Below are 27,427 nucleotides of genomic sequence, written 5' to 3'. Positions count from 1 at the left end.
GGGGAGAGGCTGCAGGACCAGTATAGGCATTGGCATGGAGTCAGTGGGGACATTTTCTGAGGGAATGGACAGACACTCCTTGCCGCTCCCCATCCTGGACTCAGCACTTTATACTTGGTAAAAAGAACAGGAGTACTTGTGGCACCTTCGAGACTAACAAATTTATTAGAGCATAAGCTTTCGTGGACTACAGCCCACTTCTTCGGATGCATACAGAGTGGAATAAATCTCCTCAATATTTATTCCACTCTGTATGCATCCGAAGAAGTGGGCTGTAGTCCACGAAAGCTTATGCTCTAATAAATTTGTTAGTCTCGAAGGTGCCACAAGTACTCCTGTTCTTTTTACCAAGTATAAAGTGCTGAGTCCAGGATGGGGAGCGGCAAGGAGTGTCTGTCCATTCCCTCAGAAAATGTCCCCACTGACTCCATGCCAATGCCTATACTGGTCCTGCAGCCTCTCCCCAGTTCCTCAGTCTGCACCTCCAAAACTGACACCTGCCTCTCCATGGGGAGGACTCTTGTGGCGGGAGAACCAGGTTGTTTTGGACAGCAGAGACAGACAATGAGAAGATAGCAGGGAGAGAAGGGATTAACATGCGACAAGTGCATTCTGTGGCCAGGGTAATTGTTGCTAGGGAGCCAGAGGCAGTGGAAAGGGAGACCTGGACTGTGGTACATGGGGATGCTAAGAAATTATTTTTTTTTATAAAAACAAGGAAATTAAATGTCCACAACATCCATCATCTCAGAATTAAGATTGCCTAGTGGTGCCTTTTACCTTTCTGGAACGTGGAGAGTGGCTAAACTTCTGAAAACCAAGAAATAGAGTTACAGTAATGCGAACTTCTGAAAACTAGGAAGCAGAGTTAAGGTGCAGTCTATTACCATCTTAACTCTGACCTTGGAGTGATGCTCCAGCGTGCCCAGAACATGCCCACTAGCAATCTGCCTTTGCAGTTAGTGCAGAACATTCAGGGAACAGGGCACATGATTACTGTAGCACAGAGTTTAATACCTTATGTTTGCTAAGGCAAAACTTGTATTCAGGTGAGGGGTACTAGCCAGGAGCTACCTATACCTGCCCTGCACTCAAACACAGCCTCCTCCACAGACACAAGAAGAAACTTGCTAAATTGTACAACCCCTTCGCCCTTATGCACAGGAGTCCATCAAACACTGTACTTTCATTTACGTTCCCGGGGTGCCTTGGCGAGAGGCTCAGATCACTCCTTCTGTATATCTCCTTATATCACAACCACAGTTTTGCCAAGCTGCTCAGCTAATCCCTCCACCACTCGATACAACTACACATAACACAGTGAAGGCAGCTGGAATGCATGCAGATAATTCCCAGTCATCTCGGGGGTGGGGGTGCAGAGTTAAGGTTGTGTTGGCATGTACCTTATCTGTACTTCCTGGTTTTCAGAGGTTTAAATTCAGCCATTCGCCACATATTTGGAGGGCATGAGGCACCACTGGCCACCCTTAACTCTGCATTATCTAAGTTGTGTTAACTACGTTTTTGGGTGTATAATATTGATTGAGTCATAATCATATTTCCATTGAGTAGAAGTCTCTCTGTCCCATCTGCTTCTGTTCATTGTAAGTTTCTAAAGAACTTGTTTTTTTCAAACAGGCTCCATATTAATACTTCCCATTGAAAAGAGAGTTCTTTCTTATTCCAGTCTGAAATTTCTTGCATATAAGAAGATTAGTCTGGTCTGTGGTTTGATAGGTGTGTCTCTGTTCTCATGAAGGATGGTCAAGGCTAACAAGCTGAGACAGCAGAAACATGAATAGAAGACTTCTTTGATCAAGACTCTCCTATTCTATTTCTCAAATTTCCCCTGTAGCACACACCCAGGTACTGTCCCTGAGACTGTTTCCTCCTCTAATTGTTGGTGGAAGCTTCCCAAAGATGCTTACCTTTACTGTCTTCTTTGAAGCATTAGGCATAATTGGTAAACTGCTTCTACCGTTCTGTCTTTGGGATTTTCCCTGTTCACTGAATGAACTGTTTTTCCTTTTCTAGTGGCAGTGAAATGCTAATGCTCCAAGGCACTGTTAATCCATGAAATCTACCATAAATCTTTCTGATTTTGTTTAGGTTGCCCGTAAACTTTTCTGGGCTTGGTTTTTAACCTTGCTACTGTGACTCTCTTGGTGTGCCAGAAATATTCAGCCCTTTTTCCATCTTCTAGAGTCTAACTGTATTGTGTATTTTTAATAAAGGGATTGGCTGGAAGGGATTATCCAACCCATATTAATTGTGTGCCTCTATTTGGGTATACATTCTCCCCTCTGGCTACATGATGATTGACCCCATTATTCATAGTCTCAGTGGAATCTTTTAGAACATTTTTAGGTCAGAAAGTTATCTAAATTGATTGATTTTCCACACTCCCCCCTTCATGCTTTTGCTTATTTGTATTATTTAAAGGTCATTTACTTAGGAAAGTCAAGTGACATAAATGCAGAAATATATTCTGAATGTCCTTACTGACCTGTTTTGTGGGGGGAAGTATTGCATATCATTTGTCACATCAAACTTGCACAAAGCCTGTTGCCAGTTCTGGGTTTGCTTAGATTTAATAATACTTGCCAGGTGTACCTCACTTCTCGTCTTCAAAGCATTGCAGTCTGCACAATACCTCTGTATGGGTAGGTATTTTCCATTTTAAAGTAGCACAAATTGATGTACAGCAGTAAACTGGCTTGTTCAACAACAACAACAACATAAATGCAATTGCCATCTGAGTCACGAGATCCTGGCTCCCACTTCTGTACTTAGATCATACCTCTGATTCCCAGAATGATGTATTCTGGATCATCACCAATACTGTAAATGGCAGTTGCTTCACTGAGACGGTCTATCGATCTCCAAGTAACAGGAAGCTAAAAATGGCTATAGATGAGGACCCTATCAACGTGAGGGAAATTTTTTCAAAAATTTCACTCCAGAATTAACATTGTTTCATCTCCACTTGTGTTGGCCACCATGTTAAGCACAGTATTAATTAGACGCCCTCTGAGCAGAGTGAGAGGACAGTAGCAGCACCTGGCAGCCCACATACAATAGGGTTCATAACAGTGCTCACATCGGTGGAGATGAACCAGTATTAGCAATAGTGGGATTTTTTAAATAGGACAATGAGGCAGGGACAAGCAACTTACTTGGGGCGCAGTTGACAGGCTTTATTTAAGTCCTAATTAGTTCTGTTTAGATATGCTGTAGTTAGCACTATTTTTTTCTCAAAGATCTTTCATGTTTACTCAGATTGCTATTCTAATAACTGTTCCTTTTTAGTCTTATTTTAATAAAATTTGCAGTTAAATTCTTTTTTCCTAAAGTCCTGTAAAGACAATGGACTTGATGTACAAATCTGCTCTGTACTGAATAAGACCTATTTTCTTCAAACACTTCTAAATAAAATAATAAAATAGATAAGCTAGTCTCTTCTAGCCATTGTTTACACCATGTAATTGTGTCACTCTTTAGGAATGCTGCTGACGGCCAATGAAGACCCTAAAATGAACATCTACTACATTCCAGTAAGTAATGCAAATAAGTTTGGCCCTGCTAGAAATATTTATGAAATATTGTTTTTAAAACTGTCAGCACTTTAATGTAGCACATTATCTTGTCAAATTGTTCTGTAGTAAATTTTGCATGCACACTGAATTCATTCTGGAAATCTATAAATAAGGCTTCTAGGCATGTGTAATAATTTGTAACTAAAATCTATTGCTTCATCTCCTGCTAAACTAGGTATTGGAAACAAAATGTGGTGTATTTATATTACATCATTATTTTATTGAAAATCAGCCCTGAAGCTTGCCACACTCTTAACAATTCCTAAATTGACTAGTGGCAGTGGGAAATCCAGTCAGAGCCCGAGAGAGAAAATCTGCATATTGTCTATCAACTTGTTAAAATAGATTATTAAATATAAAATGTGGAGCTTACCATCAAGGTATAAACTGTCTTCTGAAATAATTACCCTAGCATCATAGTACAGCTATAGGCACTATAGCCCTGGCCGCTGCTTTCTCAGCCATTTTAATGTTGATGGCAGTTCTTAGCACCTGGTTACCCAATGTCCTATTTGAATTGGAGCTTTTGATTTCAGAAATTTAAATATATATCATCAATCTTGAGGTATATTTTAGCCAGGCTTCTACCCAATCTCCAGTTGCTCACATTCAGCTACACCTGCATTTTAGTCTAACCGATGCATGTTTGGACTTTTTAAAGTGTGTGCACATGTCTTTATCTCTGCAGGGTTCAGGTGCAAATATACATGTGAGCAATTTTACACACACAAAGGGACGCCACCTCTGAAAATAGATAGGCCTTTCACCAATCATTATATTCATGTTGGCTCTAGATCATGCATTTAAACCAAAAATGTTGGTATAGCTGAGCACAGATAGGGCCACAAAGCCTTTTCAACAATCTGGCAATGCTGCCCTTTCACAAATCTGACTTGCTCTACAGATTGGCTCCTTAATTATCATTGTTAATTTCATAATTTGTTCCTTCTGAGTCCAGCATGTAGTGTGAAAGTTTTCTGTGGTAGCTTATGAGTTATTGCAAAGTTCTATCTTTAGGAAGATTGAAACATTTTTAACATAACTTCAATCTAGTGTCCTGTCGGTGTTTTCAGTTCAATTGAACAATTTAGTGACTGTACTGCTTGTCTCTAAAACAGCTTGAAAAATCCTGAATATGTTGCAGAATCTTTTTTGTGCATGTTATGAATGTTGCATGTGCTTTACAGATGTAGTAACTTACCTATGTTCTGTTTTGATGGTGCTGGGTTTTGCAGTGACAAATCCAATGTTGTTTCATAATGAAAACATTGCATGTATGCCGCCTTTTTCATGGACAGACATGCTGTGTTACAAAATGCTATATTAAGACTTATTTTGGTTAATTTCCTTTCCAATGAGTATACTTCTTTCCAATGAGTATACTTGTATAAATTGTAAAACAACTAAAAAGAGAATCCATTTTGTCCATCTCAAAAGTCTGACGTTTTTAAAATCCTTCTAGGGCTGTTGAATTTACAGTGTTTCTGAATGCAACATTTTGCATTATATTTTAGATATATCTGAGAAATTTCAGAGTAGCAGCCATGTTAGTCTGTATCCGCAAAACGAACAGGAGTACTTGTGGCACCTTAGAGACTAACAAATTTATTAGGGCATAAGCTTTTGTGGGGCATCCGAAGAAGTGGGCTGTAGCCCACGAAAGCTTATGCGCTAATAAATTTGTTAATCTCTAAGATGCCACAAGTACTCCTGTTCTTTTTATCTGAGAAATGTAAATCATGCATAGCCAGATGTTCCCTAGTGTCGTAGCATAGGTACTTGTGTAGAGCACATATTATTCCAGTTACAGTCAGCATTTGCCTAGGTTCAAAATTTTCTCCTTTTCCCCCATTTTCTTCATTTTTCTCCATACTTTCTGGCATCCTGAGTGATGTGATGGTTCCCTTGCAGAGAGACAAAAATTGCTTTACCCTGTGGCTACTCTGAGCAGATCTTAACCTCCAAGACCCAGCAACTTGCTGTTCTAACTAGTCCAATTTTCCACAGGCAAGTTTTCTGACTATTATGGGATTGGTTTGAGCCAGGATTCAATTTTACCAACAAAGAAGGGCTTAATTTATTTATTTGCTGCAAGTTAGGCATGAATACTGCTTCAGATGTCCTGTCTTTTTGAGATGCAAACAAGAGCTGATTTATTATCCTTTAGTTTCACAACCAAATAAATGCCAGCAGAAAGGGCTTACTAATGTACAAGGCAATGTTCCTTCAGAACCTTTGGGGATAGTTTAATGTGCCACACTCAAATAGAATCTGTTCAACTGATCCTGTCTCTTAATTATTTAGCGTGTGCATAGTTGTCTAGCCAAGCGATGGCATCTTCAGTTGCGTGATGCAGTCCTTCTAGGGCAGTGCTGAACCTTGGCAGCAGGCATTCATCGACAATGTGCGTCAGTCTGTGTTGCGCCGCAGCTGCACAAAGGGCTGTCACGAAGGCCCCAGCGATACTGGTTGGTTGCACAGAGACCTTGCCCGGTCCGGAACCTGTTCAACAGGGACCATTGGCGACAGGGCAGGTCAGAACCAGGCAGGCAGATTGTGGGGTCGGCGATGAGGGACTGGTTGGGGATTATAACAGATATCCATTCCTATCGCCAGAGTGTTTCCACCCAAACATCCTGGCATGGCGGATGAGACCATAATGGGCAACGTGACAGCAAACATGCAGCTGGTGATTTTAAAAGGTCATTGTGCAGTGGGAGGTTTGGTTTGGCATGTGCTTTCTCCAGTAACTTGCCAGTGGCAACCTCTTGTCTGATATGAGGAGGAGCAATATTGCTCGGAACTGGAAGCCATAGAAGTGGAGTTGGACGCAAGGTGCCGGAGATGATGTGCCTGGTGGCATGTATCCACGAGTTTGATGTGTGATGCTCGACTCCAAACTGGTGCGCAGTACTCCACCACCAAATAAGAGGTGGCAAGAGCTGACATCCACAAAGTTGGAGCACGAGCACCCCATGACTAACCTATCAGTTTGCTCAGATGGTTGTTTCATGTCTTAACTTTAGCTGCTGTTGTCTTCAGGTGTCTCTTAATGCCCTATTGTACTAGTAACAATTTAAGCTTTTTGAAGCCTGCATAGTGGAACAGCTACAGGCAGCTGTTTTGGTGATGGTCAGGGAGCATTTGAAGGGACTCTGTCTGAGAGGTTCATCTGTGTAATGCTTTGGTGCTATGCCTGCAACTGTTAAAGCAAATTTAATGTTCAGGGAACAGACAGAATAGACAAACAATGTTATGGAGAGACTCTGGCATCTCCATTCTGAAGGCTAAAACTAGATTTTTGACTGTACTGCTAATTTTAAGATTTAGGAGTTGCAGAGATAGTTATGGAAATACCTATAAATAACCCAGTATGCCTCAACCTTTAGCGCAAAGTTCATTACTAATTGGGCAAGGTATCTGAGATAGAAGAGTTTGTTGCACTGCACTACTTAACAATGAAAATTAGGGCTCACTTGTGCCATATAGGCACATACCTGTTTTGTGGGGAAAGGGGATAACATTAGGGCCAACTTTCTAAACATACAAAGCCGAACACCCTTGCCCACACCTCGCCACGCCCTGAGGCCCCGCCCCTGCTCACTCCATCCCCTCTCCCTCTGTCGCTTGCTCTTCCCCACCCTCATTCACTTTCACTGGGCTGGTCAGGGGGTTGGGATGTGGGAGGGAGTGAAGGTTCCAACTTGGGGTGTGGGATCTGGGGTGAGGCAAGGGATGAGGGGTTTGGGGTGCAGGAGGGGGCTCAGGGCTGGGGCAGGAGCTTGGGGTGCAGGAGAGAGTGCGGGCTTCGGGAGGCACTTAACTTAGGCGGCTCTCAGAAGTGGCCGGCATGTCTGGCTGTTAGGCGGAGTCATCAGAGGGATCTGCATGCTGCCTGCACCTGCAGGCGCCACCGTTGCAGCTCTCATTGGTCATGGTTCCTGGCCAATGGGAGCTGCAGAGCCGGTGCTCGGGGCGGGGGCAGCGCACGGAGCCCCCTTGCTATCCCTGCACCTAAGAGCCAGACATGTCATTGCTTCCGGGAGCCGCATGGAGCCAAGGCAGGCAGGAAGCCTGTGTTAGCCCTGCTGTACTGCTGACCAGCCTTTTAGCGGTCCAGTCAGCAGTGCCGACCAGAGCCGCTAGGGTCCCTTTTTGACTGGGCTTTACATTCTAAACCAGACACCTGGCAACCCTAGATAACATTTAGTCATGTCCCAAAGGGAGCACAGAGGCAGGATGCTTTCAGGAGCTCCCTGGTACACGAGCGCATAGATGCTGCTACACTCAGATATGTAGCGGGGATAGTCATGGATATACCCCATCGCCACCCCTTTTGGGGTGCAGCATCTACCCCCAGAATAGTTGGAAGGGAGCAGTGCCTGGGCCCAGAGACTGCAGTTCTGTCAAGGCCTTGTGCAGACCTTTTAATGGTTCCTTACTCCCTCCCTGCACTGCATAAAGGCCAAGTGGAATTTGGCCCTTGATGAGATGTTTTAGTTTTATTTGGCTTATATGTCAAAGGGCCTGGCCTAGAAATTCCATTCTTGTTTTATTCTGTTGGCCTTAATGAGGGCAAGTGCCTCTGAAGTGTATTGGGCAGTTTGGCAGCAGCTTAATAGTTACCTACAGCTTATGCAAATATTCAGAATCTGCATCCCATCAGCCAGGATGTGTGCCTCAGGAAGCTGGAAATCAAAGGTATGTGGGCTTTGGGATATTTGAAGGCTATTGATGTTAAAAGTGTGCACTGAGCCAGTAGTGTACCCAGAGACTGCTGCCAGGGAAATGAGGAGGAAAAACTCCATCAGGGCAGGGAGGTCCAATGGACTGAGATCTGAAATCGGAAACAGGAACTCTTTCGCTATAATTGCAGCTGTCAGATAAATTGATTCATAGGTTTTAAGGCCCGAAAGGACCACTGTGATCCTCTAGTCTAGTCTGTCCTCCACTTATGTAATGCCATCTGTTCAAGGATTTCAGAACCCCTGATATAAGGATTTGAGAGTCTTAAATTATCATTATGAGGTAGAAAAGCTTTTGTATCGACATTTAAAAATGAGATGTTGAAATTGAGTCTCTGAAAGCTCATATGATGAGTACATAGGGACAACCAGGGTTAGAATCCAGGTCTGTGTGTGTTTCCACCTACAAATTATGGATATAAGATTGCTGACATGTAAATCCTCAGGGCAGCTCTGTGAGGCAGATGTTTTACCATTGAAAATGGGAAGCTCTATATCAGGGGTAGGCAACCTATGACACGCGTGCCAAAGGCGGCAAGTGAGCTGATTTTCAGTGGTACTCACACTGCCCAGGGTCCTGGCCACCGGTCCAGGGGGCTCTGCATTTGAATTTAAAGTTAAATGAAGCTTCTTAAACATTTTAAAAACCCTATTTACTTTACATACAACAATAGTTTAGTTATATATTATAGACTTATAGAAAGAGACCTTCTAAAAACGTTAAAATGTATTACTGGCACGTGAAACCTTAAATTAGAGTGAATAAATGAAGACTCGGCACACCACTTCTGAAAGGTTGCCGATCCCTGCTCTGTATTATGGAGGGATAACAATCGCACCACATTTGAGGTTTTGACCAGTTTTCTGTTTAACACAGTCTTTACGCCTTGATGTTGCTAAAATTACATTAATCCACCTGCAGCTTCTTGTGTGGTGTAATAGAATGACTGTGTGACTATATCATTTTCCAGCTGCTAGCTCAGAGCAGTCATAATACTGCTACAGCTCCTGGAGATTGTCATTTCAGTTCTGGAGCCAAAGGTCCTGGATTCCCATCCTGGCTGGTGACTGTGTTATACGGGTGAAATATGTGGGATGTTCTCAGTATTCTTCCATTTCATAAGTTTTGTTTTGTAAGGTTTTGGAGCAATTGTATAAGGCTTGTCTTAGCTGACAATTTGAAAAAATCAGTGTGTTGTACATTTAAAAAAAGGTCTTAATGTTTTCGTACCTTGAAACTGAAGCAGCTGTGCAGATGCTAATCTGACAGATGCCTGCCTACATCATAAGTTAGTGCTGAATGGTTAATTGAGATCAGAAATCCAGTTACAAATATCCTGGAGTCCCTGTAAGGAGGAACAGTTCATTCATAAATTCTAAGGCCAGAAGGGACCATTGTGATAATCTAGTCTGACCTTCTATATAATACAGGCCATAGAACTTCCCCAAAATAATTCCTAGAGCAGATCTTTTAGAAAAACATCTAGTCTTGATTTAAAAATTGTCAGGGATAGACACTCCTCCACAACCCTTAGTAAACTGTTCCAATTAATTAGTTAATTACTGTCACCTTTAAAAAATTTGCCTTATTTCCAGTCTGAAGTTTTCAACTTCTGGCCATTGGGTTGTGTTGTACCATTCTCTGCTAGATTGAAGAGTCCAATACTAAATATTTGTTCCCCATGTAGGTACTTACAGACTATAATCATGTCACTCCTTAATCTTCTCTTTGTTAAGATAAATAGATAGACTCAAGGAGCTCAATCAGTATAAGGCATGTTTTCTAATTGTTTAATCATTCTCCTGGCTCTCCTCTGAATCCTCGCCAATTTTTCAACATCCTTCTTGAATTGTGGGCATTGGAACTGGACACCGTATTCCAGCAGTGGTTGCACCAGTGCCAAATGCAGAGGTAAAATAACCTCTCTACCCCTACTCCTGTTTATGCATTCCAGCTCTGCCCTTTGCTTCCCCTCCCTTCCACTCCCCTCCAATGGCTAGATTTCACGGTGGAGATCTGATTTCATGGTCCGTGACACGTTTTTCACAGCCCTGAATTTGGTAGGGCTCTAGCAATTATATTGCTCCTGGTGGTCTGATCTATGAACCAAGCTCATTTATGTGTTGAGGTCAAGGATGAAGTAGTCTGTGCAGGTGCAAAGTATTGTGCCTCTTTGATGCTATGGAACAGGTTCCTGCAAGTTATCTCTGCTGAACAAAGTGCTAAGGAAGGCAAGGGGCTGAAGCTGTTTAATACTGATGCCTCGAAACTGGATACACTGACGAACGCAATCCTTGCTTAAGTATCTCGAGGCAGACTGACTCTCATGTCCCAGACTCAAAGACAACTGATGTGGGGTTACATACTTATACCAAATCTGGAAACTCTAGTGTATTGGTTTGGTTGTTAAAAGAGGAGGGTGGAATTTTTCTAAATTAAAAGTGTCTGCTTTAGAAGTTGTTGACTTTCCTAAAGTCTTGGCATATTGCCACATAGACTGGCTTCTCTGACTGGAAGCAGTTTAGCTTCTGGTGCAAGGAAGAGACATTAGTCTCTAAAACTTCCTAGAACATCTTTGACTTTCAGGTGGCTTTGGAAAATAACTTGCTTCCTTAGCCCTTTCCTTGTTCAGGGCTGTTGTCCTACATGAAACTTGAAAAAGCTTCAAGATCAGCTTGTGGGGATTTTGCCCTTTGATGATTCATTTCTTCCAAGCAGTATCTTTAAAAGGTTCTGGTTGAAAGCTTTGGCCTTGAGCTGTGCTAGGAACCATCTTGGTTCACTTTCTCTCTGTCCCTTTGTCAGTCTTGATCAGAGCTGCTGTCTCTCTCCAAAGGGCCAGCTCTTACCACAGCCGCCTGATGCCTTTCCATTTTGTTCTCTGACTCAAGGCCTTTCTCTGCTTCCCTACAGGCGGGGTGGCCATGGTGGCAATCTCCTGCCTCTTGGCTGTTGGTTGCTAGGTGCGAGTCTCCTGGCGATTGAGGTTACCATTGTCTTTCAGGATCCTCTGTTGATATGGGTTGGTTTCAGCCAGTCCTTAAGGACCCATTCATATCACCCTAGGCAGTTGAATGACCTAAACACCTCATGTCTCCCACTGTGGTCCAGGTGCATTCTAAGTACTGTTGTGCACCCACTGGATAGTCACGTAAATCACTGTGGTGCATACCATTCATAAAAATGTTATGGAAAATTCCTGCCTCATCACCATTTAGTGCTGACAAAGATGTTTTGGGAGCCTCGGGCTAAAGGGTGGTGGCATTAGAAGCACAAATTTTTTTAGTATTAAGAAAATCACTTCTTATTAAAAACTAAAGAGTAACTTGTTTTAAGACTTGGTATATCATACTCTTTAAAGTATTTGATTGTTGTGTAAACTTGAAAATAAGTTCTATCCATATCATCCTGATATCTTAAACATGAGTTTGAGCAAATACACTATGAAATGAGTTTTAGATGAACAATATGTGGCCTGTCTTACAGTATGTTAACAGGTTTAACACACACACAAAAATTGTTTGTCTATGCAGACGGAAGTGTGAGCTTCCTATCTTTAACCTGAAGGTTTTCAGGCTGAAAAGTAGCACATTCCCAACAAAGGAAATCCTCTATTTTCCGTCAGCATTAATTGGTTCAGAAGAATCACACCCTTGTAAGCATAAATACCAAAAGCATCAATGTGTGAGATTCAGAAAGCAATTTCCTGGTCATCCTGTGGAATCTTTTTGGTGGTGTTCAGCTAAAATCATGTGAATGCATTATGAAAGTATATGAAGCTTTCATATTCCTATTATATCTAATACATGATAATCCAATAATTAATTGTCCATGTTAAATTGACACTACTACACTGACTCATGACCATAAGTAGCCAGTCTAAATGCAGACTACACCAAACAGCTCAGGTAGCTTAGTTAAGCGGGACAACACTCCTTACAAAATACATTACACTATGGCCACTATTTTTTGTGCTCCAGTTTTTACATTCATAACAATTATTGAATATTATTATATCAAAAGTCCTTCAGACTGAATTCTAGACAATTAGCAAATTTTACTGTAACTGGTAAGGAAAAAGCAAGTGTCTTCAGTCATCCTATGAGTTAGAAGGGACCAGTAATGTGGTTATCTACTTGCCCTCTTGTTTCCTGGTAGGCTAAATAGTCCAGGTAAGACCTCCCTTTATGAGTTAGATCGTATATCCATACATTTCTAGCTCTAATAATAATAGAGGTTAAAGAAGCCAACAAGATACTGCCCTTTTTGTTCATTAATCCTCTGCTGTGTAGCTCCCATTTTCTTCTGAGCTCTATTTGAGTCCTTAATTGCAGTGTTCTCTATCATTTCTCCAGCAGATTTGATATTCCAAGTTGTGCACAAATTTTCATTGCAGAGCACTCCTGCTTTTTGAAGGTTAAATAATGTGCATGAGAATTTTTGAATTGAACTGCAGACTCCACCTTTTGCTTGGTAGCTGGGAGGGGGCTTGAGACAGAAGTAAATTCTCTGCCACTTACATGGTATGTTTCCTTCACCACCATACATGCAGATGCTGATTTTCTGAGAGATTTTGTGGTGTGCTTCTAGAGGGGTGAAGCATAAAACTGAGAGGTGTATGGCCCCCGGAATAACTTCAGTAGTCCAGGAAGGCAGTCTGTCCCTGACTGCCTAGAAGCAGCAATACTACCCAGAATTCTGGCAGTGCTACATGCTGTGGCCCCACTCCCAGGCTTGTCTCAGACACCCACCCCACTTCACCCCCCAATGCGCTACAGCTTGTGTTGTGGAGCACTGTTACTGAGCTATTGCAGAGAAGAGAATTCCTTGGACAGTCTTTGTTGTAAAGTTTGGGTAGATGGGCAGTCGTTGACCTACAGATAGTGCCTGTACCCTGCCAATTGATTCTATGGGTCTGACTTAGTTGAATATCTTTTACATAAATGTGCAGAGAGTTTGTTTGCAAAGTATCAGAGGGGTAGCTGTGTTAGTATGGATCTGTAAAAAGCGACAGAGTCCTGTGGCACCTTATAGACTAACAGAAGTATTGGAGCATAAGCTTCACCCAGGAAAGCTTATGCTCCAATACTTCTGTTAGTCTATAAGGTGCCACAGGACTTTTGTTTGCAAAGGAATCAGAAGTATAGGGACCTCTATTCTTGGGTTCTCATTTTAAAAATAAAAAAATGGTTCTTGGGTTTTTTTCCTTTTCCTTCTCTAAGGAGGCAGAAGATTTGAACCTCAAGCATCTCTTTAAAAGTTGCACTTGGTAGTTCAATGTATCTGACCTTGTACTCGATGTGTGTTTTTCTTTGTCATGTTTATGCAAATATAGAGACAGTGCAGTAATTTACTTAGCCCTGGCCAATGAAAGGGTGAAGGAAATCATCTGCAAGTATTTGAAGGATGTAATAATGATGGAGGGAGAGTTTAGGAACTGGTATTGTCTAGCAGTACATAAAAAAGAGTAACTGGATATTTGTCATGGTAGACTCCTTCTAATAAAACAAGCATTTGTGATTTTTCTCTGGAGGGTAACTTTAAATGTTTGTGCTGCTACCCACCCTCTACATTGTTTCAACTCATATAGGTATCGGGTAGATTACTCTTTCCTGTGAGTAATTTATACAGATTATACTATTTTATAGTGTGTTTTACTGTTAAGCTAAATCCTTCCTCGGTTATGACTCCTCATACTTATAAACCAACAGTCACAGGGTTATGGGGATGTAAAGATGTGTTTCCGTTTCTAACACTTAAAGCTGTGCACTAAATACAATCAGCAGATGGATGAAAGCCAACATTAGGAATTACATATTTTATTTTCATATTGAAAACTGCTTTTATATTCAGAAAAGCTATTAAAAGAACTTATTGCAAATCATTAACTGGTCCCTAACTGAAACTCAGCTATGTACAGTTGCAGGAATAGACTTTTACATTTTATCAGTTTATGCTGGACATCTCTACATTATCTGAACAGATGAATTGGAGACCCCGACAGTTACCCTTCCTTCCCTGTCTATTATCAGGCAGGAGTTGAGAACTGATATGCCAGTCTTCCTTCCTTCAAAGCTTATAAGAGAGGACATTGTGAGGAAAGAAATTAGATTGCCATGCCAATGACTTAGCACACACTTGCTCATCACCAGATTCCCAACTAACTTTTCAGTTACACAAGCTAGAAAACATACCACTAGACCTAGTATTCCTGATCCTTTGTCAGCTTTCTCACACACACCTCCCATTACTCCTCCCCCCTCCCCGCAGGATTCCCTTGAACACGGCCAACACTTCAGACTCCACAACAATACATAGACTAAACTTTTTTGATAAATTTAATTCCAGTGGAAAGTCTAATATACTTGAGAGTAGTCTCCTAAGGAAAGTGTCAAAACCCCTATTGCTCTAAATGACTTAAAACTGAGCTAGACAAGTCAGTGGACGATGCAGCACATGAAAAAAATTCTGTATTGTCAGGGCTAAGGACAAGATGACCTGATGGAGCTTTCCGTTTCTGGCTTCTAGAAATAACTCTTCTTAGCAACTTTTATCAGTTGGCCTCTATAATACAATATAAACTAATACAAGCTGATTGAAATCAGTCTCTTGTGTTCCTCTCCCGTATTGTTTAGATTTTTACTGCTTCGAGTTGGGTTCTGAGCTACCCTTAGCCTTAATGTTGCTCTAAAAATACTCTTGTCATGGAATTCTTTTGTATTTTGAGATGACAGTCTAAAATTTAGAACAGCTTTAAAGAGTGGAATGTTGAAAGAAGCTTTTTTTAAAATAAATAGTGGAGGGTCTTCATTAAATGTGTTTTGCCGCAATCCGTGCCATGTTCTATCCCCTGGAATTTTAAAATACTGTTAGTGGAGAAAGATCTTTCAGAAAATTATGTATCAGCTGGGTTGCTGCACTTCATTATGAAGAACAATGGGATGAAATAGTCAGAGGCTATGGAAGTGCAATGCTGACCAGGAAACAATAACACACAAGTTTCATGGATAATATTCTAAAGCTATCTGTGTATTTGCCAGCATTAAAAATGCAAACTGTGTCTTGGTATAGACATTACCATGCAGCTGGTGGGGTCAAGATAAATGAGACACACATTTGGGCCGGGAGGTGCTATCCGTGTGCTTCTAACATACTGTCTGAGCTTAGTATCCTGGGCACCCAAGGTTTTCTGTTTGTTGGAAAACAAGGTAAAAGTGCTCTGCCAATGTTCAAAGTTACTGGGTCAGATTCTCCAGTCTGCAAAGGCTTCTTTGCGTTAATTCAGCTGAAGGTAGCCACTGGAAACTTCCCACTGTAGGGGAACCCTCTGCAAGTATAAAGCTCCACTGTGTCCTGCACCAACAACAGCCCCTAGAGTAAGAAGGAGAGGGTATTGTGGGATTTGTGTTCCCACAGAATATTATAGTATATTTGTGTCTAAATAATATCAAACAGAAGGAAATAATTTTCTTAGTTTTCCTCTTTTCATGGGCAATTTGGTTAACTAACACCAATTATTAGTCCTTAACATGAAAATTCTGTTCAGCACAGCAATCAGAAAATACACAGGATACAAATACCCTAGAGGTTGTAAAGCTTATGAAAAGTATTATTTATTTTTATGACTGTAGTGCCTAGGAGCTCTAGTCAGGGACCAGGACCCCATAGATTGTACAGTATGTAACACAAAGACAATATGGATCCAGAAAAGAGAATACAAGGAAACAATGAGACAGTATTGAGCAGCATGATGGGCCACATGCGTGGTCTCTACAAATTGTAAAATCATCCTTTTTAAAACATACAAATCTTGTGCTTCAAAATGACACTTATGAAACTTGTGTGCTTTTTTTAGACTAAAGTGCTTCTATTGATGCAAAGCCAGTGTGTCTCCTACTTAAGTTTAGCAATTTCATCTGCTAGGCTTTCCTGCTGTTGGTGTGTCACTATCAATTAGATAAATGGCTGTCAGCAAGAAGAAATTCAGAAGTAAGTAAATATAAATAGTTTTGTAGGTGCCAAATCCAATTGGAAATGGAATTTCTGCAAATTTCAAATGTGGTAACAAAAAAAACTCATTTAGGGCAACTTATTTATCATAAGGTTTTATATTGGAATCCATTATCATAGTGTTAGTGCTTCCCAAGTTCATTAGACTGGATTAATGAAGGCTTTAGTGAGCCTTTGACTCTCCTTCCACTTCTGTTTGTGAGACTCTGCTTGAAGCTTGTGCTCAGGGTTTGTTTTTGTTTTAAGTCCACTGACAGCCTATACTCCAGTCAGCTTACTTGGGTACTCTCGCATACCTGTTCATGTAGCTGCATCTGCTGCACCGCAAGTGTGTGAAAGCACACACGGTCATAGGTGTGGCTGCAGGACATAGTGGTCTAGTAGGAGGATCTTCATTAGATCCAGCTCAGATGCTGCACTTAAGCAATCTGGGGATTGTGCAGAAGTAATAGTCTGGCATGTGGTAAAAGGAATGTTGAGTGTCACTAGCCCTGTCTGCTCCCACAGCCCTTCTTAGCTTCAACTGCTCAGTTGATCTAATGTAGAGCCACTGGGATTTTAGTTTCCTCTCCCCACCTCTCAGGTATGTCAGCTATATATCTACATAGATTTTCCCTTTCCCCGTCTTCATATCAAAATCTGAAAGGGATTATGGTGAAAACTTAAAATCCTGTTGATGGTCCCTTAAAGCCACTGCTGGTTATACTGAAAAGCAAGACATAAAAGATGAAAACTGAATCTGATACTATAGAAGGACAAAAGAGTTTTCAATGGACTTGCAGCTTCTGACAGCAATGGTGAATGTGGCCCCAATATGTTCCTCACAAATAGAGGAACTTTTCAAAACTTCTTTAGGGGAAAGAAAGATCTGTAAATCCAAACATAATGTAGGAAACAATGAAAGTGGTAGCAAGATGTTGGATGATAAAATACTAGAGACCAGGAACCAGAACCTAAAACTAAAAAGGTAAGACAATAAACAAAAAATGTCACCAACCAGGGCAAACGGGGTGACCACAAAAAGGAGAGATCAGAGTTGGAGATGATAGAGCAGAGGTGGGCAAACTACGGCCCACGGGCCACATCCGGCCCACGGGACCGTCCTACCCAACCCCTGAGCTCCTGGCCAGGGAGGCTAGCCCCCAGCCCCTCCCTCGCTGTCCTCCCGCAGCACGCGGCACTGCCAGCGCTCTGGCCCGCCGCTCCTGGTGGGCAGTGTGGCTGGCTCCAGGAGGCGGGGCTGCGAGCTCCTGCTGCTCTGAGCAGCATGGTGTGGGGGGGAGAGTCCCGGGGGACAGTCAGGGGACAGGGAGCAGGGGGTTCTGAGGGTGGTGGTCAGGGGACGGGGAACGGGGGGGTTGGATAGGTGTGGGAATCCCGGGGGGGGGGGGCTGTCAGGCGGCGGGGGTGTGGATAGGGGTCGGGGCAGTCGAGACAGGGAGCAGGGGGTGGTTGGATAGGGGGCAGGGTCCAAGGGGGCAGTTACGGGAGGAGGGGTTAGTCAGGGGACAAGGAGTGGATGGGTTGGAGGTTCTGAGGGGGGCAGTCAGAGGGTGGGAGGGGGCCACACTGTTTGGGGAGGCACAGCCTTCCCTACCTGGCCCTCCATACAGTTTTGCAACACTGAGGTGGCCCTCGGGCCAAAAAGTTTGCCTATCCCTGTGACAGAGGAACAAGAAGACTTCTTTTTTTTTTTTTTTTAATTAATGACTTTGTTATTATGGGGACACTTGAAGATCTGAAAAGACAGCTGTTAAAACAACTAATAAGAGCAGAATAAATGATGCATTAAAAGGAAGAAACAAAGGGAAATTGCCTCAAAAAGAGGCTTCTATTAATTTTATTTACCTTTTTTAAGGAGTGACTATCCTGTCTACTCTGAAAAACTATTACTTAAACTCTTAATGATTCCTGTTCCTCAGGGCTGCTCCCACAGACGATGAGCAACACATCCATTATTTTAATCAGAATCCCAGAAGTCACCCACAGTATGTGAAGTTGGTCCTGTCAATGAATAACTGACTGCAAAACCCTGGCAGAGCACAGGATATGATGCATAAAACTGTAAAGTCAAACTGGCCAGGATTAACAAAAGTAATGGTTATTATCAGATAATACCAGAATGGGAAGATATTAAATATTACACACTACACTAAATCTGTACAAGTTCTTGCAGCAGTCTGTGTATCAACGTAGAAAATCTTTTTAATAAGAGTGTGGTGTTCTTTGACATGCTGAATAAGCAAAACAAAAAGTGGTGTATTGGCACAACTCTTGTAACACATTGTCCAGGTTTTCAGTATATGAATGTTTATGCATGGGGGAGATTTGCCGTGGGGTTAGGGAGAACATAGCAATGCCCACTGTCCCATCTAATTTGTTACGACTTTTGAGCTAGTGACACACTAACTTAAACTACAGGGAATGAACCTTTTGGTAGGGGAGAAAATTAAACTGGACCTACTTTATATACAAGTGACCTGTTACTCGCTTGTAAATCCTCAGAAGTCTGTCTCATATGCTGGACAGGGCATATCAAAGAATTATGGAAGTCAAGTTTTACTGTTTAATGTCAGAATATCTGCAGCAATGTCTTTGAGAATACCTTGTAAACTAATTAAGAGGTAGAAGGCTTAAGAATCACTTGGGAAAAAATAGTCTTCTAATGCAATTCCATCCTGAGATAGAAAACTAAATGGGCTGAATGGTGTCTAAACCAGAAGGTGGAAAGGATAGAGAGATAATTGGAGAGATGGGTTATGAAAGGCCCAACAAAAATGCTGCTATGTGCTTGTAGCCAATTTTAAATTTCTCATTTGACTGGGTGAGGGAGGAGAGCAAAGGATATGGATCCAAAGAAAATTGTGGTTTTCTGGGGGAAGGTGAAGTCTGATTTTCCCAAATGTAGAAAAATTGTAATTGGGTGCTAATGTCTGATCTGTGCCACCTGTTCTAAGAAAATAGAGTATGCAGGCACAGCAGGTCCATTTCCTTGAAGAGTAAGTTTGGTTCCCTTTCCTCAATATGATTTACAAATATTCTACCAAAAAGGGCTGCTAAGACACACTGGACATACTTGGGTCGAGATCCGAATTTGGAATTGTCCCCTCGTTTGTAATAGCAGGAAAGTTATGGGACCATCAGACCTAAGCTCACATGGGCTGAAAACCAGATGTGATATTGCTGCCAGTTGTATGCTGCAAAAAGTGAAATGTGGGATTCTCATCTGATTTCTTGTTTAAAACTGCATTCCAATATGCTCCTGGCTTACTAAAGAGAAGATGTGATTATGGTTATGGTGTTCAATCTCCCACATATTGAGTCTAATGAGAATGTGAGATGTTAAAAAATAGAAATTTATGGGAGAGAGACATGGGACCAATCCCACAAACCCTTATTCAGGCAGGTTACTGCATTAAACTAACTGGGAGTACTTGCCAAAGTAACAGTTTGCAGAGTTTGAGCTGGTTTTAGAGATTAAGTTGGAAAGAGCAGATTTGATAGAAATCAGAGACGAGCCTGTGGAAATCAAAGGTAGCAAATTACAGTTGATATCTGATTTTTATTTCTCCATGTGATTTTACAAAATTCTGAGTATGGATGTAACAAGTGTTGGATCTGGGCTATATATGAGATGCAGTCAGATATATGCTAACAAAGGCACAAGATTCTTAGATGGTAGGCTTTTTTGTTTCTTATGTGTCTATGTTGGAGATATCTCCTATGGGACCCTTTGGGGCCTCTGGTTCCTTCTACATTGTAAATATAAATGAAGAATGGAAACATACATTTCACACTTTATTGGATTTTTGTAAAAATTACTGAGCAGCCTGACTCAGCAATGCCAAAAAGATAAGGTAGCAGAACAGAGAATTTAGAACCACAGATGTGTCAGAGACTTGATGTCAATCATGATATGATTGCAGAGGTAGTCTTGACTGGAGAGGCTGATTTTGATCATTTATACCATAGATAAGGAGAGATGGGTTTATACAGATTATTATGAGATGGTTGAAAAATAATATTTGATGGAAAATGGATAAAAGACTAGTCCTTCAGATCATTGACTGTATCTGAAAACAGGAATGCCTTGACCAACAGTTTGGGCTTATTGTACTAAATGAGTAGAAGATTTTGTCCTTCATTAAGGGTACGTCTATACTTAACCACTGGTTCGGTGGCAAGCAATCAATCTTCTGGGATCGATTTATCGCGTCTTGTCTAGATGTGATAAATCAATCCCGGAAGTGCTCGCCATTGATGCTGGTAATCCTGCTCCGCGAGAGGAGTAGGTGGAGTCGACGGGGTAGCCTGCCTGCCGCGTGTTGACCCGCGGTAAGTACCTTTAAGTTCGAACTAAGATACTTCGACTTCAGCTACATTATTCAAGTTCGAACTGGGGGCTTAGTGTGGACTCCGTTTTATAAATTAAAGTGGACTGTGTCCACAATGCAATTCTTCTTCTGAATTAATTGGCTAGTTAGTGCAAATTGGATAATTCACGTTGAAAGTTGGTTAAATTCATTTCAAAATTAAATTAATGTGGGAAAACTTTTGTGCAGTCTGTATTTTGGGTTAACATTTCAGTCCTCCCTCTGATATTCCACAGTGCATTGTTTCACACCAAGATCAGTCTGTCTTTTTACCTGTGCCCTCTACTGCCCTAGGGTCATGATAGCGTGATGTTACCTCCCTGTTTAAATGCTGGTGCACAACATTCTGTTCTTGGCTAGTAATTGTGTTAAAGTAAAAATGCCTTCTTCCTTCTCTTGCCTTTTCAATACAGATGATGGAAAATTGTTGCACATTCAGATCGATACCTCTAATTTTAGGAAATAGAGAAGAAAGCATTAAAAATAGTACTCTTTATGTGAGTCATAATTAGTTACTCATGCAAGTGCATTGACTAAACTTGGTTGTGCAATTAGAGAACTAATTATGATGAAAATGCAATTGCACATTTAAATCGCCACCCATACCCTGAGGGTCACCCATTTGTTTCTCCTCCCTCATTTAGGCTTGCTATAGTCTCTCTGCAATTAAGGAGCACTATTGAAACCCGAAAGCATGTGCAAGTGTAATTATGTGCCCATTTAGACATACTTAACATTTTAACAAGTGCATTCTATTGAAAATTTAACAAGTAATTTTTTAATGTTAATTAAAAATATAGATACATTAAGACAAGTTTTGCATGAAAGTCCTAATCCAGTAAGCTCATATACATGGATGGACTCTGTTGAAGTCACTGGGGCTCTGCATGGGCATATGAACTTGCACCATCAGAGTCTAAAGAATATATACCTTTCATATCTATTCTAGTCTGTCAGGCTAAATACACAGTAAAAACTGTACAAGAATCCACCTTTATTAGAGAACCTTCTCTTTTAAAAAGTTTTCCTCAATGCATTCCCCAAACATAAAGGTTTTCATTTACACTAATGCTCCTTTTAACCACTTTCTCGCAGCGTAAAGGAGCCTTGCCATGAGAATAGCTTACATTTTGCATCCATTTTAAGACCCCTGTGCATTACCAGAGCAATGTAAAGTGGCCTTAGGGTATGTCTGTACTGCAGTGTAAGTCCAGGGTTAGTAGAATTTGAGTTAGCAGACCCTGGGTCTAACGTAGGCCTAGAGTGTCTGTCTATGCTCACTTGTAACCTCAGATTAGGAATTGTTGAAACCTTGTGCTCCAGCATCTATGCTGCATTACGTGGGCCTGAGTCATTCCCACCCCACCGCATCCCCCGCCCACCACCACCACCACCACCACCAATATATCCCAGACTTCCTAGTGCCCTCCCAAAGTGTGGCTGCTATAGCCATTTGTTCATGGGACGGTGTGGGAAAACTTGACAGTCCACCAAACTTGACTGTACAGAGGATAAAGAAAGTGAGCCTGTGGAGTTGTGGAATACTTTTGGTAGACTCCCAGAGCACGAGACAAGTGGGGCTGTGCCTACACTGCAAAACAATAGGGATTGAACGCTGGGTCCCAGCTTGACTCAGGCTTGGACCCTCCACCTCCAGGGGCACTGGGAGCCTGGGTCCGATCCCTGGGTTAGCACAATTTATGATGAAGGGGAGTTAGGCATGAGCCTGAGTTCGAACCCTGGACTTACATTGCAGCGTAGACATAACCTTATTGTAAATGAGAATCTGACCAACCAAGAACAATTCTGTTCCACCTTAATTTGAAGACCACCATTAGATAATTTTGTGTGCTGCCTGTTGAAGACAAATCTGACTGCATAGTCAAGCTGTAGTAAAAGGTTCTCTTTGTTGTTTGAACTAGTTATTCAAACATGATGCACCTTTGTTTTTGTTTTTGTTTGTATTAATGTATTTAAAAAATAGTTTTGCCACATGGCTAAGATCTTGCATTCAAAGGTAAATAACCAGTTTGGAAACCCCTAAAAGAGAGGCTTATTTAATATGAAGAATAGAGATACAAGTTATATGGTGTTAAGTAGGCAGCGGAGGTGGGAATTACAGGGGGGATGTGCTGAGCATTGCAGCATCTGCTGTCTAGGGGTCCTGCTGCCAAGTGGAATTCACAGCTCTGTGTTAGGCATGCAGGCTCCCTATGCGATGCAGGGGGAGTTAGTTAGGTGCCTATAGTGGCAGTTAGGAACTGAAGTCCCCCTTTTGAATCCCACACGTAAAGCCGCCATTATAATAGCTGTGGAACCCATAACAAAGTAGTAAATGGATGTTTTACAAGATTACACATTAATCAATACTGACCTAAAATAAGAATCCTAAGATTGACTGACTGATAACTTGATAATCCATATATCCTTGTGTGTTTTGTAAAATGTGAAGTGTTAATTTGAAGCATTACAAATTAGTTTTGTGTTCTGCCTTCAGGGCAATTTAGTGCAGTTTAAACTATATAACTGCATTTGGAAATCTGATTTCTGCTGCTTGCAAATATATATTTTAATATTTTTATTGCAGTAGATATAGTACAAACTATTTTTTTGTGCAGTAGAAAGACTTACTGCAATTTCTAGCATCCCATTTACAATTTGGTAATTCTACTATAAACTCTTTTTTAGGGTCCTATAATGGGGCGTTTTATGAACTAGAACTTGGGACTCGCTTCTGCTTCCTTTGAAGTCAATAGCAAAACTCCTGTTAATTTCAGTTGTATGGGCTTGGGCTCATCAACTGCATCCAACCGATGCTTAACCTAGTATTCTCCCCTCCTTAAAGTCAACTTCGTTCTATCTATCTCATAGGGCTTGATCATTGCGGTGCTGCGCACCCTCAACTTCCTTGTGCAATCAGTAGGAGTTTAGAGTGTTCAGCCCCTTTTGGGATTGGGTCTGTTGTTTCTATGGCTCAAATGAAGCTGTGGCGCTGACTATGAAACTGACTAGTTAAACAACATTTAACTGCTCAATTGCTATCAAATGTACCAAATACAGGTTAGCAAGCACGTGCTGTGTTTTTGAAATAATATCTGGTATATCTTAACATTTCATTAACTTCAGTGGAATGTTAATGGGATGACAACAGTGTGGTATTATCAGGAGAGCTCCGGTGGGATTTCATACATTTTCTTTCAATTATTTTCATTAAATTCATATGCAAAAACATAGATTAACAGTTGCATTGTATCAGAGCTGTACCACAATGAGGCTCTTGTATTACAATATCATCCTCTTAATGTTAATTTAATTGCCCTTTAAAATACAAAGAATTTTAAATCTAAAAAAAAAAAAAAAAAAAAAATCTAATTTACAGTAACATCATCTTTTTGGGGAGGTTAATCCCATCAGAAATTTTCTCCCTTTTATAACTAATGTTTGAACAAGTTTTAGGCATATTTAAAACTCAGTTGAACATCTCAGAATATTTCAGTACTAGAGGACCCATTACATTTTGTCTTGTGTTAACAGTGATAAAACTGATAATTCTTTGCCCAAACACTATAATGTGAACTAGGAAAACTAGGCACTGTGTCTGTTGACTTTTGCATCTTTGCCTGGTGAATCGGAGATGTAAGGGCTAGATATTTTTGTCCATATTAGACTGTAGCGGGGCGACTTAGGTGTCCAGCTCTCATTGATTTTTCACTGGTATTTTGGTGCCTAACTTCCCTGTGCGCCTTTGAAAATCTTCCTCTTCTTGATGAATATTGCTAGTTATTTTGAAATTTCTATGTTTATAGAAATATAGAACATGAATAAAAAATGAATTTAAATGTGTACTGGCTTATAATTTACAATTTGCTAACTTTATTAAAATTGGCATCTAAACTGATTAGAAATGTCATCGTACAGCTGGGAACTTTCTACTTTGAGTCTAGTTTCATCACATTGTTTTCATTTCCTTGTGTATCTGCATTGCATCAGCTATCCTATTCTTGACCTTATTGCAAATTTCATTGCATTTTTCTCCAGTTGGATTTAGTAGAATTATGTATCTCAATGTTGGTTTACAGGCATATTAACCACTTAGTCTAGGCAGTTCTCCCACTTAACTAGCACCTCTCACAGAGCAGAGCCTGATCCCCAGGTGGAGAAGGAGTCTCTGTTCCCGTGGCTGGGGTATTGGTAATAGGGAACTGGACAGTCAGACCCTCTCAGCTCCCAGAACACTTGCTGACCCATCAACAGAGTGTGTGTTTGTGCCAGAAGAGGATTTGTCTCTGAGTAGGGAGAAGCATAGAAACTTTCTGATGGTACCTAGGGCCCTGTGGATATGGAAAGGCCAAGGCTGTTTGAGTGGTTGCTGGAAGAGAGGGGAAGGGAATGGAATGTATTTTAACTAAGGGAGGAAGTAAAAGGAGGAAAGGATTAATGTTAAAGATGAAAACTCCTGTAAATTTATTAAAATGGAACATATGCTGTAAAACAAAAGGTGGGCCGGAATTCAGTTTCAGAGGGCTTGAGGGGAGAAACAAAAGTGGTGTAAAACTAAAAAAAGAATATCTGTATTTAGAGATACAGTACTGTGTTAAAAGTAAACTACTAAAAAAATAGTTTTAAAAAAATTTGACACGGTAAAGAAACTGTTTCTGTGCTTGTTTCATTTAAATTTAATATGGTTAAAAGCAGCATTTTTCTTCTGCATAAAGTTTCAAAGCTGTATTAAGTCAATGTTCAGTTGTAAACTTTTGAAAGAACAACCATAATGTTTTGTTCAGTTACCAACATTTCAGAGTTATCAACAACCTCTATTCCTGAGGTGTTTGTAACTCTGAGATTCTACTGTATTCAAGATGCCCTTTGGAGCTCATTGTGCGTCTGAAATAACCTATGCTTTAATGGATAAACCTTTAAATCTTGTTGGACACAACCTGAGGATGTGGTGTAGTAGCAATGGATGATATCTATTTTTTTGAAAAGTTGTCCAAGTAACCAGCAGGAACCTTGCATTTGTTAAAGCAATGTGACAGCAAGATGTTATGAAGGACTAGTTTTTTGTGGGATTAAAATATACATGAGTTAAGAACTTCACTTATTCAAAGACTCTTCAAGAGACAGACTTTATTATGCTAAGATCATGATGACAGAAAATATTTCTCATCAGTAACATAGAAGAAAAAAAGTGAATAGAATTGTGTCCAAAACTAGAATATAGGTAACCACAAAACACATGACTAGGAAAAGTCCTTTCTTTTAGCTATGGTAATGAAGCAACATTTAGCAGTAACCGTTTGAATTAGCATGAAAGGCTGGAACACTTGTACTCAGTTGACTGACATCTAGTTTTATTAAAAGCTTTTCATTTACCTTTGAAGCAGGGAAAAACAGGAAATATAATTGGAGACGATTAAGATCTAAAAGGAGGAAAAAATATCTGACTGGAAGATTCTGAATGTTACCCATGTTAGTCAAGTGGTTACTGCTGCTCAGACAGCCATGGAGATTTGGTTAATCCGACCTTATTGATTAAGGCAGCAGTTTCTGTTGTCAGAGACCAGTTAATTGTGATCTTCTGAGGAAAGATCTAATCTGGGTAAAATGAATGGTATGGTTAACGATGCCAGTGTACCTCCCCAGTTGCCATGTTTGTTGTGGTTGCCAACTTTGATCACAGTCTGACCTTATTCTTATTTCTCGTGACTTTAAAAGATAGTGCTGCAAATTTCTAAACAGCAAAGGATATTTATAAAGCCAGATAATAAAGCAGATTAAACAAAATGAGGAACCCTGCTAAATCTGCCAGACATTTTTCTTGATGAAGGAAATATTGCATCAGGGGCTTTTAAATTTTATTGAATAAATTTGAATGTTATGGTCTGGAATATACTGCTGCTATTTTAAGACAACTATAGTTATTTGAAGAAAATGCATTTTTAAAAAGGGGAATGACACTTTTCTAATTGGAGCAAAATGATTTGTCACCATAGACTTTGAGAGATCCTTATTGGTGTAACACAGTCTTCACATTAAGAACAAATTATATGTATTTCATTATCAAAGTTGCCTAAAAAAATTCTTTTGAACAGCCTCCATTGCCGTATCTATTGTGACTTTTTTTTTCCATTTCACGTATCAGTAATGATGGAACAAAAACGAAAATGGATTATTAAAAGTTCCACTCTGCTGGAGTTAGTGACCTTCCTTACATCCCAAGCTTCCCATTGATTCTCCACTTTTCCCCCTGGAGAGAGGACCTTCATGTTGGCCTTTTTTTCCACAGAGCTAGCACACCTACTAAAATAATAGGCTCAGCACAGTGGGTGTGACGGTATGCATTAAGATTGAGAAGGATTCATATCAGCAGTGGAAAAAGTTAGGGGTGTTTAAAAAAATAATAATAATAATTACATTTTGGGATGAGAAAGCATGAATTGAAAGTACTTTGATAGTCTAGCAAAACTGAGTTCAAATCTCTCACATTTAGTATTTAAATTTTTTTAATATTTCCAGTTATCAGCTCACAACAGTGTGTTTTTCCTTAAATGAAAGTATGTTTGAAATGCACACAGGCATCTTAATTAAATGAACAGGCCAAAATGGGATTTAACATAATTGCCCAGTGAGCTAATAAAGTCAAGATCCAGTTGTGTGAGAGAGATTTGTTTGTTTTCTAGCATTATTAGGTAAGTTCAAAAC

At 40.6% G+C, this 27,427-nt stretch overlaps 1 protein-coding gene across 1 annotated transcript in view; it reads left to right on the top strand.

The window, feature by feature from the left end:
• NOL10 (nucleolar protein 10) overlaps positions 1-27,427 on the top strand; it is a 73,573-nt gene that overhangs the window by 22,989 nt on the left and 23,157 nt on the right. The window contains exon 13 of the mRNA XM_034766507.1: positions 3,502-3,554. Coding sequence (XP_034622398.1) covers positions 3,502-3,554 — 53 coding nt within the window. The remainder of the gene's footprint in view (positions 1-3,501; positions 3,555-27,427) is intronic.

This window comes from Trachemys scripta, chromosome 3 (genome assembly GCF_013100865.1).
Source record: "Trachemys scripta elegans isolate TJP31775 chromosome 3, CAS_Tse_1.0, whole genome shotgun sequence".
Lineage (NCBI taxonomy): Eukaryota > Metazoa > Chordata > Testudines > Emydidae > Trachemys > Trachemys scripta.
This window is presented reverse-complemented; position numbering and strand designations above follow the sequence as displayed.